This window comes from Pseudonaja textilis, chromosome 2 (genome assembly GCF_049901715.1).
Source record: "Pseudonaja textilis isolate UNSWEBS1 chromosome 2, rPseTex1.2, whole genome shotgun sequence".
Lineage (NCBI taxonomy): Eukaryota > Metazoa > Chordata > Lepidosauria > Squamata > Elapidae > Pseudonaja > Pseudonaja textilis.
Genome location: NC_141991.1, coordinates 13,246,860 through 13,261,107, shown reverse-complemented (window position 1 = coordinate 13,261,107; position 14,248 = coordinate 13,246,860). Strand labels below are relative to the sequence as shown.

At 42.6% G+C, this 14,248-nt stretch overlaps 1 protein-coding gene across 2 annotated transcripts in view; it reads left to right on the top strand.

Moving 5' to 3' along the window:
* Positions 1–14,248, top strand: part of LOC113451614 (alpha-2-macroglobulin-like) — an 85,921-nt gene that overhangs the window by 34,262 nt on the left and 37,411 nt on the right. For both annotated transcript variants that reach the window (XM_087928495.1, XM_087928496.1), the window contains exons 11-17: positions 1,651–1,812; positions 2,754–2,978; positions 6,773–6,836; positions 7,924–8,069; positions 9,250–9,399; positions 11,105–11,269; positions 12,695–12,758. In XM_087928495.1, coding sequence (XP_087784621.1) covers positions 1,651–1,812; positions 2,754–2,978; positions 6,773–6,836; positions 7,924–8,069; positions 9,250–9,399; positions 11,105–11,269; positions 12,695–12,758 — 976 coding nt within the window. The remainder of the gene's footprint in view (positions 1–1,650; positions 1,813–2,753; positions 2,979–6,772; positions 6,837–7,923; positions 8,070–9,249; positions 9,400–11,104; positions 11,270–12,694; positions 12,759–14,248) is intronic.

The following is a 14,248-nucleotide window of genomic DNA, read 5'->3' as shown; positions in this document are numbered from 1 at the left end:
CGGTGGGTGTGGCTTAGTTGGTGGGTGTGGCTTGGTGGTCATGTGACTGGGTGGATGTGGCTTGGTGGTCATGTTATTGGCTGGGTGTGGCCAACTCAATATCACTCACATTGAGGCATGCATCTCCTCGCCTGGCCTCTCATGACTGTGGGGATGCTGCAACAGTCGTAAGCATGAAAAAGGGTCATAAGTCACTTTTTTCAGTGCCATTGAAACTTTGAATGGTCACTCCACACAAGCAAAGTACCAGCAAAGGAGGAAAAAAAACTCCAGAGAGGTTCCAGCGAAAGGAAGTCTAGTCCTGTCAAGAATCTAATAAGTATTAATGGAGAGGCAGTTTCTGTAAGCAACACCAGAATGTTTCCCTCCTGCCTTCCTTACAGGATTAGGCCAATAATTTCTTCTAACAACCAGTTCTCCGAACTGCTTAGAATGTTAACAACCGGTTCTAGTGAATATGTGCAAACTGGTAGAATCCCAGCCCTGGTTGGGGGCCGCTGTTCTAGTTCAATCCCCTGCTCAAGCAGATCTTATACTATTTCAATCAAAGGAGGGAGGGACAGACGGACGGATGGACGGAGGAAGTAGGTAGACAAATGATAGATAGATGCGTAGAAAGTTAGCACCCACTCATCTCCTAGAAGAATGACATATTCTAGGAAATATTAAAAAGGCAGAATATTATATTTCCATAAAGGAGAAACATGCTCCTGGAAAGCAGCCCCCGCTTTTGTTAATAGTCCCAGAATGAAACAGAGAGGGAGGGAGGGAGATATGATAGATTATGATAGATAGATAGATAGATAGAGAGAGAGAGAGAGAGAGAGAGAGAGAGAGAGAGAGAGAGGGAGAGAGAGATACGGGGAAAGGAAGAAGCAAGCAAGCAAGCAAGCTGGAGTCTACAATAGGAACTTTTCAGCCTTTGTTCATTAGTAGGATTATTAAGCAGGGGTATCCATGGAAATGATGGTGGTAGCCCTCAAAAATCAAGATGGCAGCCACCACAAAGTCCCAATCATGCCTTGTATACTGCTTCATGGTGCTTTTGCAGCTCTCTCTAAGTGGTTTACAGAGTTGGCCTATTGCCCCCAATCATCTGGTCCTCATTTTACTGACTTTGGAAAGATGGAAGGCTGAGTCAATGTCGAGGCACTAAGGACATCGAACTGCTGGTAGTGAGCAGTGAGTTAGCCTGCAGCTGAGGACCCAGATGATTGGGGGCAAAAATGCCGACATTGTAAACTGTCCAGAGGGTATGTAAAGCACTATGGGACAGTATAGAAGTGCTATTGCTAATCCTATCATCCCCTGTGGACGCTCTGCTTTGAAGCTCCCAAAGCCCTTTTTCCTTCATGAAGAGTCCATTTATCAAACCAACTGTAACATCCTCTCTCAACAGCTCCTTGCTTGGGCTTAGAAATTGTCCCCTTTCTTCCTCAGCTACAGCCCCCAAACCTATTTCGAGGCTCAAGTCCCTGCTGCTAGTCTCCCCTTTTCCACAGAGTTGTAGTGATGGGGAAAAAAACTAGGATGGCTTGACAGGAAAGCTTGGCATCCCTGAAGGAAAGGCAGAATAGAAACTGCATTGGTAAATGCTGAAATATTTGGCTGCAACCAGTTGGATCAGTGTGGTGTTTTTTTCGTGCACAGGTGAAGCTGGTAGACAGCAACGAGGTTCCGATCAGCAATGGAACAGTGGAGATTTTGTTGATGGCAACTCACCAGCAGCTCTATCAAGTGACGGATGCTGAGGGGAGAGCTGAATTCTCCATAGAAACCAGTAATATCAGAAGTGACGTTTTGTCTTTTACGGTTAGTCTTCTCAATGTGCAATGGCTGTATTTTATGACATTCCCACTTGATGGTTTGTTTCTGTTGCTTCCTTCTGGGAGGAGGTTTCGAAGTATTTCTCGCAGGACTAGCAGATTTTGTAACAGCTTTGTTCCCTATGCCATCTGTCTGGGAAACTCGCAAGATTCGTTTTTCTCGCCATGTACATTCCAAAGTAGACTGTGCTGTTTCTCTGTGCCATATATGAGGGTATATGCACATTTTTTTTTTTTTATTTACTTATATCTTTGTCATGTTTGTGTAGTGTATTTTGGAGATGGTGACCCTTTAAGAGCTTTGTGCACTGAAATTTCATTTTAATGTATGCTGATTATGTAGATTTAAAGTCACAATAAAGTTAGAAGTTATCCTAGTTAGTTAGTTAAAAGGACTTAGGGCTCCTCCCTTTTTTTCTTTCTCTCTCTCTCTCTCTCTCTCTCTCTGTGTGTGTGTGTGTGTGTGTGTGTGTGTGTGAGAGAGAGAGAGAGAGAGAGAGAGAGAGAGATGGTAAAACAAATGGAGTGTGGCTTCCAGAGCACAGTCACAGCCCCCCTCTTGACTTTTGGTTGCCTCTCGTATGTATGTATTTATGGATGGATGGATGGATGTACGTATGGATGTACACACACATCCATTATCTATCTATATCTACTATATATCTATATATCACCTCTCCTTCTCTCTATCCACCCATCCATTATCTATATATATATATCTTCTCTCTCATCTTTCTGTTTCTTCCACCCACCCACCCATCCATTATCTATTTGTATATCTACTGAATATCTCCTGTATATCAATATCTAGCTATCATCTATCGATCTGTCACATTTTTGAGCTGCCCATCTCTCTCGCCCTTGCCAGCAAAATGTTCTCAGCCAGCCTCCCACCTAATTTCTCTAAATCTATGCTTTTCCTTTCAGGCTATGTATCAAAACAAACCTTGGTGTAATAGCGACCACTGGATTACACCCCGCCATGGTAATGCATTTCACACGGCGTACATGTTTTATTCTCCAAGCAAAAGTTATGTACATGTTGAGCCTGTGTCAAAGACTTTAAGCTGTGGCCACCGTGAGCCGGTTCGGGTGCATTACATCCTTAACCAAGGTGATGAGAAGGAGGACGAGATTATCTTCTATTACATGGTGAGTCTTCAGGCGAAGGCTGCATTCACAAGTGTCACATGTGTCAGCATGTTTGCTTCGCTTTGTTAAACAGCCATTAATCAATGGAAGGGACTTTGGAGGACTTCTAGTCTAACCCCCTGTTCAAACAGCAGATCCTATACCCAGGGGTGGGAGTCTACCAGTTCACACCTATTTGCTAAAACCGGTTGTTAACATTCTAAACAGTTTGGAGAACTGGTTGTTAGAAGAAATTCTACGGGGTGGCTTAACCCCGAAACCAGCCAGCTCGGGGCACTCCAGTGGCGAGCTTAGACCGAAACCGTGCACGATTGCAGATTTCTGTCTGTCACCAAAGGAACTCAAACCGGAAGTCGGGTTTTCCATGATTTTGGAAGGTGATTGTAATGAGCTGAAATAAAAGCCACAGAGACAGGATGCCCACTGAGAAGAGCAGATTCACACCAAGTTAGTTTTCAGAAAACTCAAGAATGGCGTGCATGCATTTCTACTTAGGAAAGGCCCAGAGATCCAAAAGCTGTATTCACAGAAAATACTAATCAGGATTAATGCATATGTGTGTGTATGTCTTACGATACTAAGACAGGCTTCTCCAAATTTTCTGGCTTTGTGGACTGGTGGGAGGGGGTAGAGGGGATATTTCCATGTGAGTGTGGAGGCAGGCATGCACGTGCTCACCTGCCATTTCCATGGCCTGGTTCCGAATAGTTCAAGGCCCAATAATAGTGGGCTGCCGTCCGGGGTTAGGAACCCCCATGCTAAGATATGGATAATTTCTGTAATATTCAATTCCAGAAAACCGATTCATTTGCTAATTGAAGTATATATTGTACAGATAATCCCTGAATTAAAACAATTTTTAAAGTGGCCATTCGAAATTATAGCTGCACTGAAAAAAGTGACATTACCATTTTTCTTCTGACCATTGCAGTTAAGTTCACGTGATTAAAATTCAGATCCTTGCAACCGATTCATATTTATGACAGTTGCAATGTCCTGGGGATCTTTGTGAACTTCTGACATGCAAAGTCAATGGGGGAGCCATATGTACTTAACAACCGTGTTACTAACTTAACAACTGCAGTGATTCACTTAACAATCATAGCAAGAAAAGTTGTAAAATGCGGAAATCTCACATCACAATTGTTTTACTTAAGCTACAGAAATTTTGGGCTCAATTGTAGTCATAAATTGAGGACTACGTGTAATCTGGGAACCCCCTGCTTATAGTTTATCTTGCACAAACATAATGAAGTATCTGGAATGCTACGGCAGCATCTGGTGGGAATTTTCAGGGCATTGGTAAAGCCAGAGTTTTTCTAAGATGGAGTCCTTTTCCCAGAAATGGGGAACTTGTGTTAACAAGCCCCTTATACTACGAGATTTATTTATTTATTTATTTATTTATTTATTTATTTATTTATTTATTTATTTTGTCAAGCAATTATAAGATAACAGGTATAATAAGTATAAACATAGTTATGGATACATGAAATGGATACATATAAAAAAATAAAAAGAAACAAAAAAGAAACAATAGGACAGAGACGGTAGGCACATTGGTGCGCTTATGCACGCTCCCTAGAGACCTCTTAGGAAAGGGGTGAGTGAGGTCAATAGTAGACAGTCTAAGGTTAAAGTTTTGGGGGTTTGGGGAAGAAACCACAGAGTCAGGTAGAGTATTCCAGACATTGACCACTCTGTTGCTGAAGTCGTATTTCCTGCAATCAAGTTTGGTGTGGTTTACCTTGAGTTTGTATCTATTGTGTGCTTTTGTGTTGTTATGGTTGAAGCTGAAGTATTCATTGACAGGTAGGACATTGCAATGTATAATTTTATGTACTATACTTAGATTGTACTGAAGGGGTCGTAATTCTAGGTTTTCTAGGTCTAGAATTTCAAGTTTGGTGGCATAAGGTATTCTGCAACAAGTAGAGGAGAACTCTTCTTGTGAAATTTTTCTGGACTCTCTCAACTGTGTTAATATCAGATACGTAATGAGGGTTCCAGACTGATGAGCTGTATTGAAGTATTGGTCTAGCAAATGTTTTGTATGCTCTAGTTAGTAGTGTGATATTACCAGAGAAAAAGCTACATAGGATTAGGTTAACAACGCTTAATGCCTTTTTGGCTATGTAGTTACATGGGCTCTAGCACTTAGATCATTAGAGATCAGAACTCCAAGGTCCTGACAGAGTTTGGATCATCAACAAGGTCTTGACTATTTAGCTCGTATTTTATTTTCGGATTTTTTTTTTGCCAATATGTAAGACAGAGCATTTATTTGTTGAGATTTGAAGTTGCCATTTGTTTGACCATTCTGATACATAGTCGAGGTCTTTTTGAAGAGTAGCAGTATTATCTGTGGTGTTGAATAGCTTTACATCATCAGCGAAGAGAACGCAGTTGCTCTTAATATGATTACAGAGGTCATTTATGTAGAGTATGAAGAGAGTTGGTCCTAGAACACTGCCTTGAGGGACACCACTGTTGACAGGTGCAGAATTTGATAAGACGCTCCCAATTTTAACCATTTGTTGTCTGTTTGAAGGAATCCTTTTATCCAGTTATGCAGGTGTCCAGAGATACCATAAGATTTTAGTTTTAGGAGTAGTTTGTCGTGTACCACTGAATCAAAGGCTTTACAGAAGTCCATGTAGATTGCATCTATTGCTTTGCCCTGATCGAGTTGTGTAGTCCATATATTTCTGCAGTGTAAGAGTTGCAGATTGCAGGATAGTCTTTTCTGAAATCAAATTGTTCATTAGAGAGTAGGTTGTTTGTCTCTAAGTGGAGGATAATGGATTGGTTAATAACTGATTCCATGACTTTAAAGGTGAAGCAGCATAAAGAGATTTGTCTGTAAATATCAACTAAGCTAGGTCTCACTTTTTGAAGGTGGGATGACCGTGGCTTGAGACCATAGTTTTGGCAAGTAGCTGGTCCTGAAAGATGTTTCAAAGATTATGCTTAGAGGTTCGGCTATGGCAGTGGATAGGTTTTTTTAAGAAGGAGACACATATTCCGTCCGGTCCAATTGATGGAGATGGTTTTAGATTGTATGGTGGTTTTTCAACGTTGTCTAGATGTAACATTTCAGCTTCTCAATTCCTTTGGCACTGTCCCGAGTTGCATACTTCAGAACAATTGCTTTAGCCACATCTTGTACCTGCTAACTAACATACTGCAATTCCATTGTTATGCAGGATTGCAGGTGTGACTCGGTAAAAAATAAAAGACAGAATCCGGATTAGTCTTGATAAGGCAAACATGTTTATTCAGCTAAATAAAGATGGTGCTCCCTAACGGTGGAGGAATCCCAAACACAGTGTGAGGCAGATATTTATACATTTCTTTGCTTTTGCTTGGTTACATAAGGGGAAGCTTGCATACAATAGAAAAGATATAGAAATAATAAAAATAGTCAAGCACGCCTTCTGTGGTTTGGGTCACATGCTTAATCCACAGGCTAGTTAGTCTTTTCCTTTGGGATTTTCCAAGGCCACGAAGGCCTCCATTGGGCCTGAATTTTAGCCTTGCCATCTCAAAATATGTTCCCTTCAGACAATCATCAAATTCACCAGATTCCTGATTAACGCCATGGGTGAATTATTATTATTGTTTCAATCTAAAGGTCAAACTAGACAATTCACAATTCTAGGGGTCCATATATCTAACATGACAGCCAGTGCTCAGAGTTGCAAATCAATCAATCAATCAATCAATCAATCAATTAATGAATCGATTTCTCCAAGCCCTAGCACATCTAGCAGGAATTTCTTCTTTCCCTGCAGGTCAAGGCTAAGGGGGACATCATCCGAACAGGGACACACAGGCAGCCAGTGGAACAGGGAACAGGTAAATGTTCTCCCTGCAAATTACACTCCCCCCTTCCTGCTTGGCAAAAAGCTTCCCAGATGTTCCAGGGGTGTCTCCATCTATGGGGATCTAGTTCTCTCTTGCCGAATGCTGAGTACCCCTTGTATGTCTGAAAAACCTCTCCCATTCACCAAAACCTTTTCCCATTCACAGCTGGGTTCACTATATCTGATTTCACACTGGCAGGGCATGGAAGCTGGGCACACCCACAGCCAGCCATGCCATTGGGCAGAGGAAAGGGATGCACTCAAGCGGTAGGAACAGGCCATTTCTCCCAAATCTCTGCAGTCACTTCCTTCATCCTGAGTTTTTTGCTGGGCATCCCAGTGATGTCTCTTTGCAACTACAGTAGAAGGCTGCCCAGATGCCTATGCTTTTTCCTCTGGGACAGGCCCTTCTTAGAGTCCCACAGAGGATTAGGGGCTCAGTCTCTTGTAGTCAGCAGGATGGCATGTTGGGTGTGACTTTGTTTTCAGGGATTAAAAAAAAAACATGCAAAATGGAAGAATGAAGGATAGAGAATGGGATTGAGTTCCCAATCACCTGGTACACAGAAGACCCCAAGATCAATCCAGGGTTTCCAGAAACCTTGGAGAGCCATGGGAAGGCACTACTAACAGCACTGACTCCTGGGTCTGAGGCAGCGTTTGGGTTTTTTAGGATGGCAAAGGGTTGAAGGACTCTGGTGTGTGCCACAGGGCCTGTTTTATGTCCATTGCTCTCCTGTGCAGTGGGAGAGGTTACTGCAGGTAGGCTCACCTGCTGTTTCATGGATCCCTGAAACAAGAGAGACCACTAATTTGATCATTCCGACCACAAACCTAAAAGTTCTTGTGGAGGAGAAGGCAAACCCTCACATCTGAAAAGAAAACAGCAGCTAAAGTCCTTCTGCTCCTGATTCTTCAATGATCCATTTTTGACTCACATTTCCCAGCCTGTTGGGATCACCCTGGTGAAGTCTGATGTATTCCAACTGGAACTTATTCCATCCATCCATCCATCTATCAAAATTTATATGTCTCTTTTGATCTCTCTCTTTCCTCCACCTGGGATTTTCATCCTTTAGAAACCAAAGGGGACTTCCTTTTGAATCTCTTGGTGGATGTCGACACTGCTCCCAAGATCCACTTGCTCCTCTACACCATTTTGCCCAGTGGAGAACTCGTTGCTGGCTTGAGAGACTTCACCGTAGAACCGTGCTTCTCCCACAAGGTAAAGTTGTACATTTTGTGTTGTGCTGTTAAAGAAAGGCAGAATCTTAATGATCCAGAACAGGTCTTCTCTAAGCTGCTGCTCCTCAACTCTACTGGCGCTAATATCCACAAAGCCTTGTTTGCTTCTGATCCTTTCAGAAATAGCTCTTGAGTTACCCTTTTGCTATCTGCTTGTCCAGGCTGATGTAATCAGTTCAGAGGTGGGTATTCAGCAGGTTCTGACCAGTTCTGGAGAACCGGTAGTGGACAATTTTTAGTAGTTCGGAGAACTGGCAAATACTACCTCTGACTGGAGATTTTACAGTATCCTTCCCCTGCCATGCCCACCAAGTCACACCCACAGAACTGGTAATAAAAATTTTTGAATCCCACCACTGAATCAGTTATATCCTGGCCAGACCTGTTCCCTTGAATGCCGGTATCTCAGTGGGTCATAACCAAATGGCAATGGAAAGAAAACCCGAAACATCAGCTAAACTTAAGCCTTTTTTCTTTTTAACAATTTTGATAGCCTTAATTACATTAATCCTACTCACATTATTATAATAACATTGTACATAATACACCCATCTTTCAACTTCTGGTCCTTTCATTTACCCACTAATTGTAACATATTGTATAGAAATATGCATAATTATCTCCCCCGCCTTTCTAATTTCTACCTCTATTCTATATCTTAATATCACATACCTTATATTGGTAGATACTCTATTTCTAGCCTTCCTCTCTTCTCCATTTTAATATTTCAATTAAAACAATATCATAAATATCCCTTCTTCGTTGCTGGAAAGGAGGATAAGCCTCAGATCAAGCAGGAGAGTTGTGACTCTCTGCGATCTATGAGGCGTCCCTCCTTTCTTCGTCACCTCTCCAAGGTGACTTTAGCCCTTTAAGGGTCCCCCAACGAAGAGAGTTCAGCCTAGGTTGGCTGAGCCCCAGTTCCTACAATTGTGTCACAATGATGCCAAACCGGAAGTCAACTTAAGCCTATTTGGGGTGGGGGATCAGCCAGTAGTTCCATTGAGCCTATCAAGCTGTGGCTTCAGGTTAGTCACAGAGGGCAACTCAATGTTACAATATGCATGACAACAAGGATGACTTCATTCCATTCATTCTCCTTCCATTCATTCCACACCAAGTGGAAGTGTCCTTTTCAAAGACCCAGTTTATGTTTACAGGCCAAACTGTGGTTCTCGGATCAAGAAGGTCTGCCTGGCCAGAAAGCCCAACTCCATCTTTCAGCCTTCCCCGGTTCTCTCTGTGCCATCCATGCCGTTGACCAGAGTGTCTTTCTCTTCAAACCTGAAGCCGAGCTCTCCTCTGAGAAGGTAAGTTCCGAATGCATTTCATTTGGGGTCTAGATATGTCCTGGCTGATGCTGGTTTCATCCCAAGATTTACTTGTCCATTGAGATGTACTTCAAATACGATCGCTTGCAGCCATTTATTTACAATTTACACCAGAAGATAGTGGTCACAACTAAATTTAAGAAGTTAGGGGAGGATTGCAGAGAAGGAGAAGTAAAGAAAATTGTCCATAAATTAATTTTAGGGGAAGAAAATGTAGGAAAAATAGAAGGACAAAGCATGTAGACTGAGGGCAGCCCACTATCACAGTCCAGAGATTTTGCCATAATGCAAAGTAGTGTGTTATAGTGGTGAAAGTAATGGATTAGGAATAAAATTCCTGAGGAACTTTGAGTCAGTCCCATTCTCAGAGTGTCAAGGTTCCAACTGACAAACCCAAGCAAGCAAGCAAGCTTGAGGCGATCCAATCTCTTTATGCTAAACTTTATTGAGTACATCATGTCGGCACCGATTGAAGCAAAACCAACTCTAACTAGTTCCCACAGTTTTCACATAATTAAAGAATAGAATCTCCCTCCCTTCTCATAAGTGCAGGCCACATTGTCCAATTAAATGTCCAGGTATTGTTATGGAAAACTGTCCAAGTCTTAGTAGAACATCTGGTTAGACAACCTTGGTTCCCTTGGGACGATTTCTTGTTGCTCTCTGGAAATGACATCCCTCCCCCACTGACTCTGTGGCAGCTGAAGAGTGGCAATGGCTGCAATCAGCAAAATCTCCCTTTGAAGTTGACACAGAGTCCTAGAGCCAGTGTGGAGTACTGGGGAAGGTCACAGACCAAGAAGCCAAATTCTGGTTCTCCATCAAACATAGATGCTTGCTTGGATCACTCCTGAATTCTTAACCCAGCCTGTCTCAGAGGTGTCTCAATGTAGAATCATCTGGATCATCTTGGCCAGAAGACCAAGGTGGCCTCTCCTTTGAGATTTCCAGTAAAAGAGAACTCACCATTTCATGTGGTGGCCTATAATGGAACGTGAGAATGACCTTGGAAGACAGACAGAAGAGATGGCGCCTAAGGAGCCCAAAATGAAGTAATGAGCAGAGAAAGAAATGTGGAAGGGATCTGCCCTAATTGATCAACTGCTGAACAGATGTGGCAGGATAACTGTGCTTTCAGATTGCAAGACTATTAATGCGGCCTTACAATCAACTAATCTTATTGTGTTGATTGTTTGGTCTACTGTACGTGAGAGGCTGATACTAATCTTGCAGGTTTGAAAGTACAATTCACCTGCTGTCTCTTTTTACCTGTCCATTACTCAGCTTTAGGTTTGTCCCTCTTTTATCTGATCTCTCTCCCTTTTCTCATCTCCCAAGGTCATTCTCCCATTCTATCAAGAGCCGTGGCGGCGCAGTGGTTAGAGTAGAGGTGCTGCAGGCTAACTCATTGCTCACTGCAGGTGTTCAATTCTGACTGGCTCAAGGTTGGCTCAGCCTTCCATCCTTCCGAGGTCGGTAAAATGAGGACCTAGATTATTGGGGGCAGTAGGCTGACTCTGTAAAACACTTAGAGAGGACTGTAAAATGCTAGGAAGTGGTATATAATCCTAAGTGCTATTGCTATTTCACAGTCTGTTTCATTGGCATTTCATTGGCAACTTGATGGGCAGGAAGTTCCTCTAGCTGAAATCTCCATCCTCAGTTGCATCCTTTCTGGTTTCAGGTTTACAACTTCCTTCCCAAGAAGGATCACATCTTCTCTGTTGACCTCTTTAAGGATTCATTCAATATTTATCCCTGTCCTGCAACAAAACCATCCAGGGGTCAAAGAATTGGCTCCCCAGTGCATTTTATTCCTGAAGATGGGGATTCTTACCGCATATTCAGGGTAAGCATCAAAGCTCTGATTCCCCACAGGGGAGATGCTCTCATTAGGCAAGGAGAAGCGCATAGTTGGTTCTCTGCTGAGCTGAAGTAGACTTCTGGTATCTTCCTGGGCAGATCCATAGAGATATAGTTTCCTTGCAGGATCCAATCTGAGTCAGTCACCGAGACCAGAGGTTTTGTCTTCCACGTTTTCAGTCTCATGCTGGAGCCCATCCTCAGGAAACTAGCACGCATTCTGGTAGAGAGATGTTCCCTGAAGATGAGCTCTAGCGTGATCCCAAAACTCGGAAGACAAAATCCCTTGTCCCTGTGACTGACTGAGATTGGTCCTGGAACATTATCCTGGGACACATATATTTGCCTTAATTCATGATATGCTTTCCTTATTTTCTTAATGGTTTGTCTTTTCTAACCATCTGCCCTGGGATTTAATCTAACCTTACAGCTGGTCCTCAATTTATGACCATAATTGAGCCCCCAAATTCTGTTGCTAAGTGAGACATTTGTTAAGTGAGCTTTGCCCCATTTTATGACTTTTCTTGCCACAGTTGTTGAGTGGATCATTGCACCAAGAGTTAAAAGTCCTAGTGGCACAGTGGTTAGAATGCAGTAATGCAGGCTAACTCACTGTTTACTCCAGGAGTTCAATTCTGAGCAGCTCAAGGTTGACTCAGTTTCCAAATCCTTCTGAGATCGGTAAAATGAGGATCCAGATTGTTGGGAGCAAAAGGCTGACTCTGTAAACCTCTCAGAGAAGGCTGTAAAGCACGGTGAAGCAGTATATAAGTACTATTGCTATCAGCCAAGAGCGGCCATCTGCTAAGAAAGACCTGTCAAACTGAGGGCCTGCAGGCCGGATGCATCACACACAGGCCATGCCTACCCCAGCTCTGCAAAGGAAAAATAACATTGCGATACATTTCGAGATGCCACGTGACACAATTGAGTTTGACACCCGTGAACAAAGACTTCTCTCCCACTGCTTCTCTGCCATAGACCCATCAAGGGATTGGCTTTCTGGCTATATCTAAGGAGCGTGCATAAGTGCACCATTGTGCCTCCTGTCCCTGTCCTATTGTCCTCATTTATTTGTACCTATTTCCTGTATTCTTACTCATGTTTATACTTATACCTATTATCTTGTAAGCGATTGACAAATCAAATAAATCAAATAAATGAAGATGGATATAGAAGATGCCAATTTCCATCTGTTGCTTCTCTGTCCCTTTAAGTGCCACCCAAATGGGCTGCGATATGTACAAAGGATACAGCATTATGATTTATTTATTTTTACTGGAGATAGTGTCTTCAATAATACATTCCTTATGGTTGGGTATATTAGCACGTACTGAGAATAAACATTGATCATTAGTTTTTATGAGCAGAAAGGCCTGTTCCTTTTAAAGCTCTTTGCTTTATCTGGTAGGACTTCGGCGTGAACATTTTTACCAATACCAAGCTATACATCCCACGTCACTGCTCTGATAACGGTAAGAACTGGAATGTGGAAAAAGTGGTAAGGAAAAGTATCTTTTATAATCGAGCTACTTCCAGGATTGAGTGCTGGAACTCTTTCATGGATGGAGACCCTGATAGCTGAGATTTGATCCCAAATTCCTGTGTTCCACAGTGGCTGAGGGAGTTCCTTTGCTGCAGAAATTGGGTATGTCTAGTTTAATGAAAAGAAGAACTCGGGTCGACATGATAGCAGTCTTTCAATATTTGAAGGGTGGCCAAAGAAAAGGGCGGAGGGGTCATCCTATTCTCCAAAGCATTTGAGGCCAGGACAAGAATCAATGGTTGAAACCTAATCAAAGAGAGGACCAACCTATAAATAAGGAGCCCTTGCCCAACAGTTAGAACAACTCACCAGTGGAACCGCTTGCCTTCTGAAGTTGTGGGTTCTCCATCACTGGAGACTTTTAAGAAGAGATTGGCCAACCACTTGTCTCAAATGGTATAGGATATTCTGCTCAAACAGCCGGTAGAAGACCTCCAAGGTCTCTTCCAGCTCTGTTGTTTCATTGTTCTGTACCCTAGAATCCATATGATCTGCACCATGTCATTGTTACAAATAAGGTCACCACGTGGGCAATGCCCCCAAAATCCTTGACCTGAACTCTCTTAAGCAATTGAGAAGAGCCGTGGTGGTGCAGTGGTTAGAATGCAGTCTTGCCGACTGCCAGCAGTTCGAATGTCACCAGGCTCAAGGTTGACTCAGCCTTCCATCCTTCCAAGGTTGGTAAAATGAGGACCCAGATTGATGGGGGCGATACGCTGACTCTGTAAACTGCTTAGAGAGGACTGTAAAGCACTGTAAAGGGGTATATAAGTAAGTGCTATTGCTATTCCTGACTTGTTGAGGACTCAAATCCTGACTTGTACAGAGACATGTACAAGCGACAGAAACCAAACCATGAAGCAGTAGATTCTCCTCCCATTGAAGCATCAATAGGCTACAAAAGCCCACCCCTAAGCAAAGCATAATTCACACGGTTAATGTTAAAACACCGTCCCCTCCAGTAAAAAGATATTTGAGGAAAAGTTTCTTTTTTTTTAAAGTCAGGATGACAGCCAGACCTGTGTGTGTGAAGCCTGTCCCTTTTTTATGCCTGTCAATATAAAGAGGCGTGACTTTGATCAACCAATTGGAGCCACCATCTTGTAAGAAACTTAGTTCCTCCCACCACCCCTCGCATCACATGAGATGTTGAGGTTAAGTGGGGGAAGGAATTGAGGGGTTGATATTAAATGGAATGGGATGGACTAGAACAGAACAGAACAGAACAGAACAGAACACTTCATTTGGCCAAGCATGATTAGACACACAAGGAATTTGTCTCCGGTATAAAAGCTCTCAATGTGCATGCAAAGCAAGAGCAACACTAATCATAATATGTAAAAAGGTTAAATTAGGGCAACTGGACCAAAGTTTACTAAACTGAGATGTTTCATTACTCATTCAAGTTTAACCCCTTCT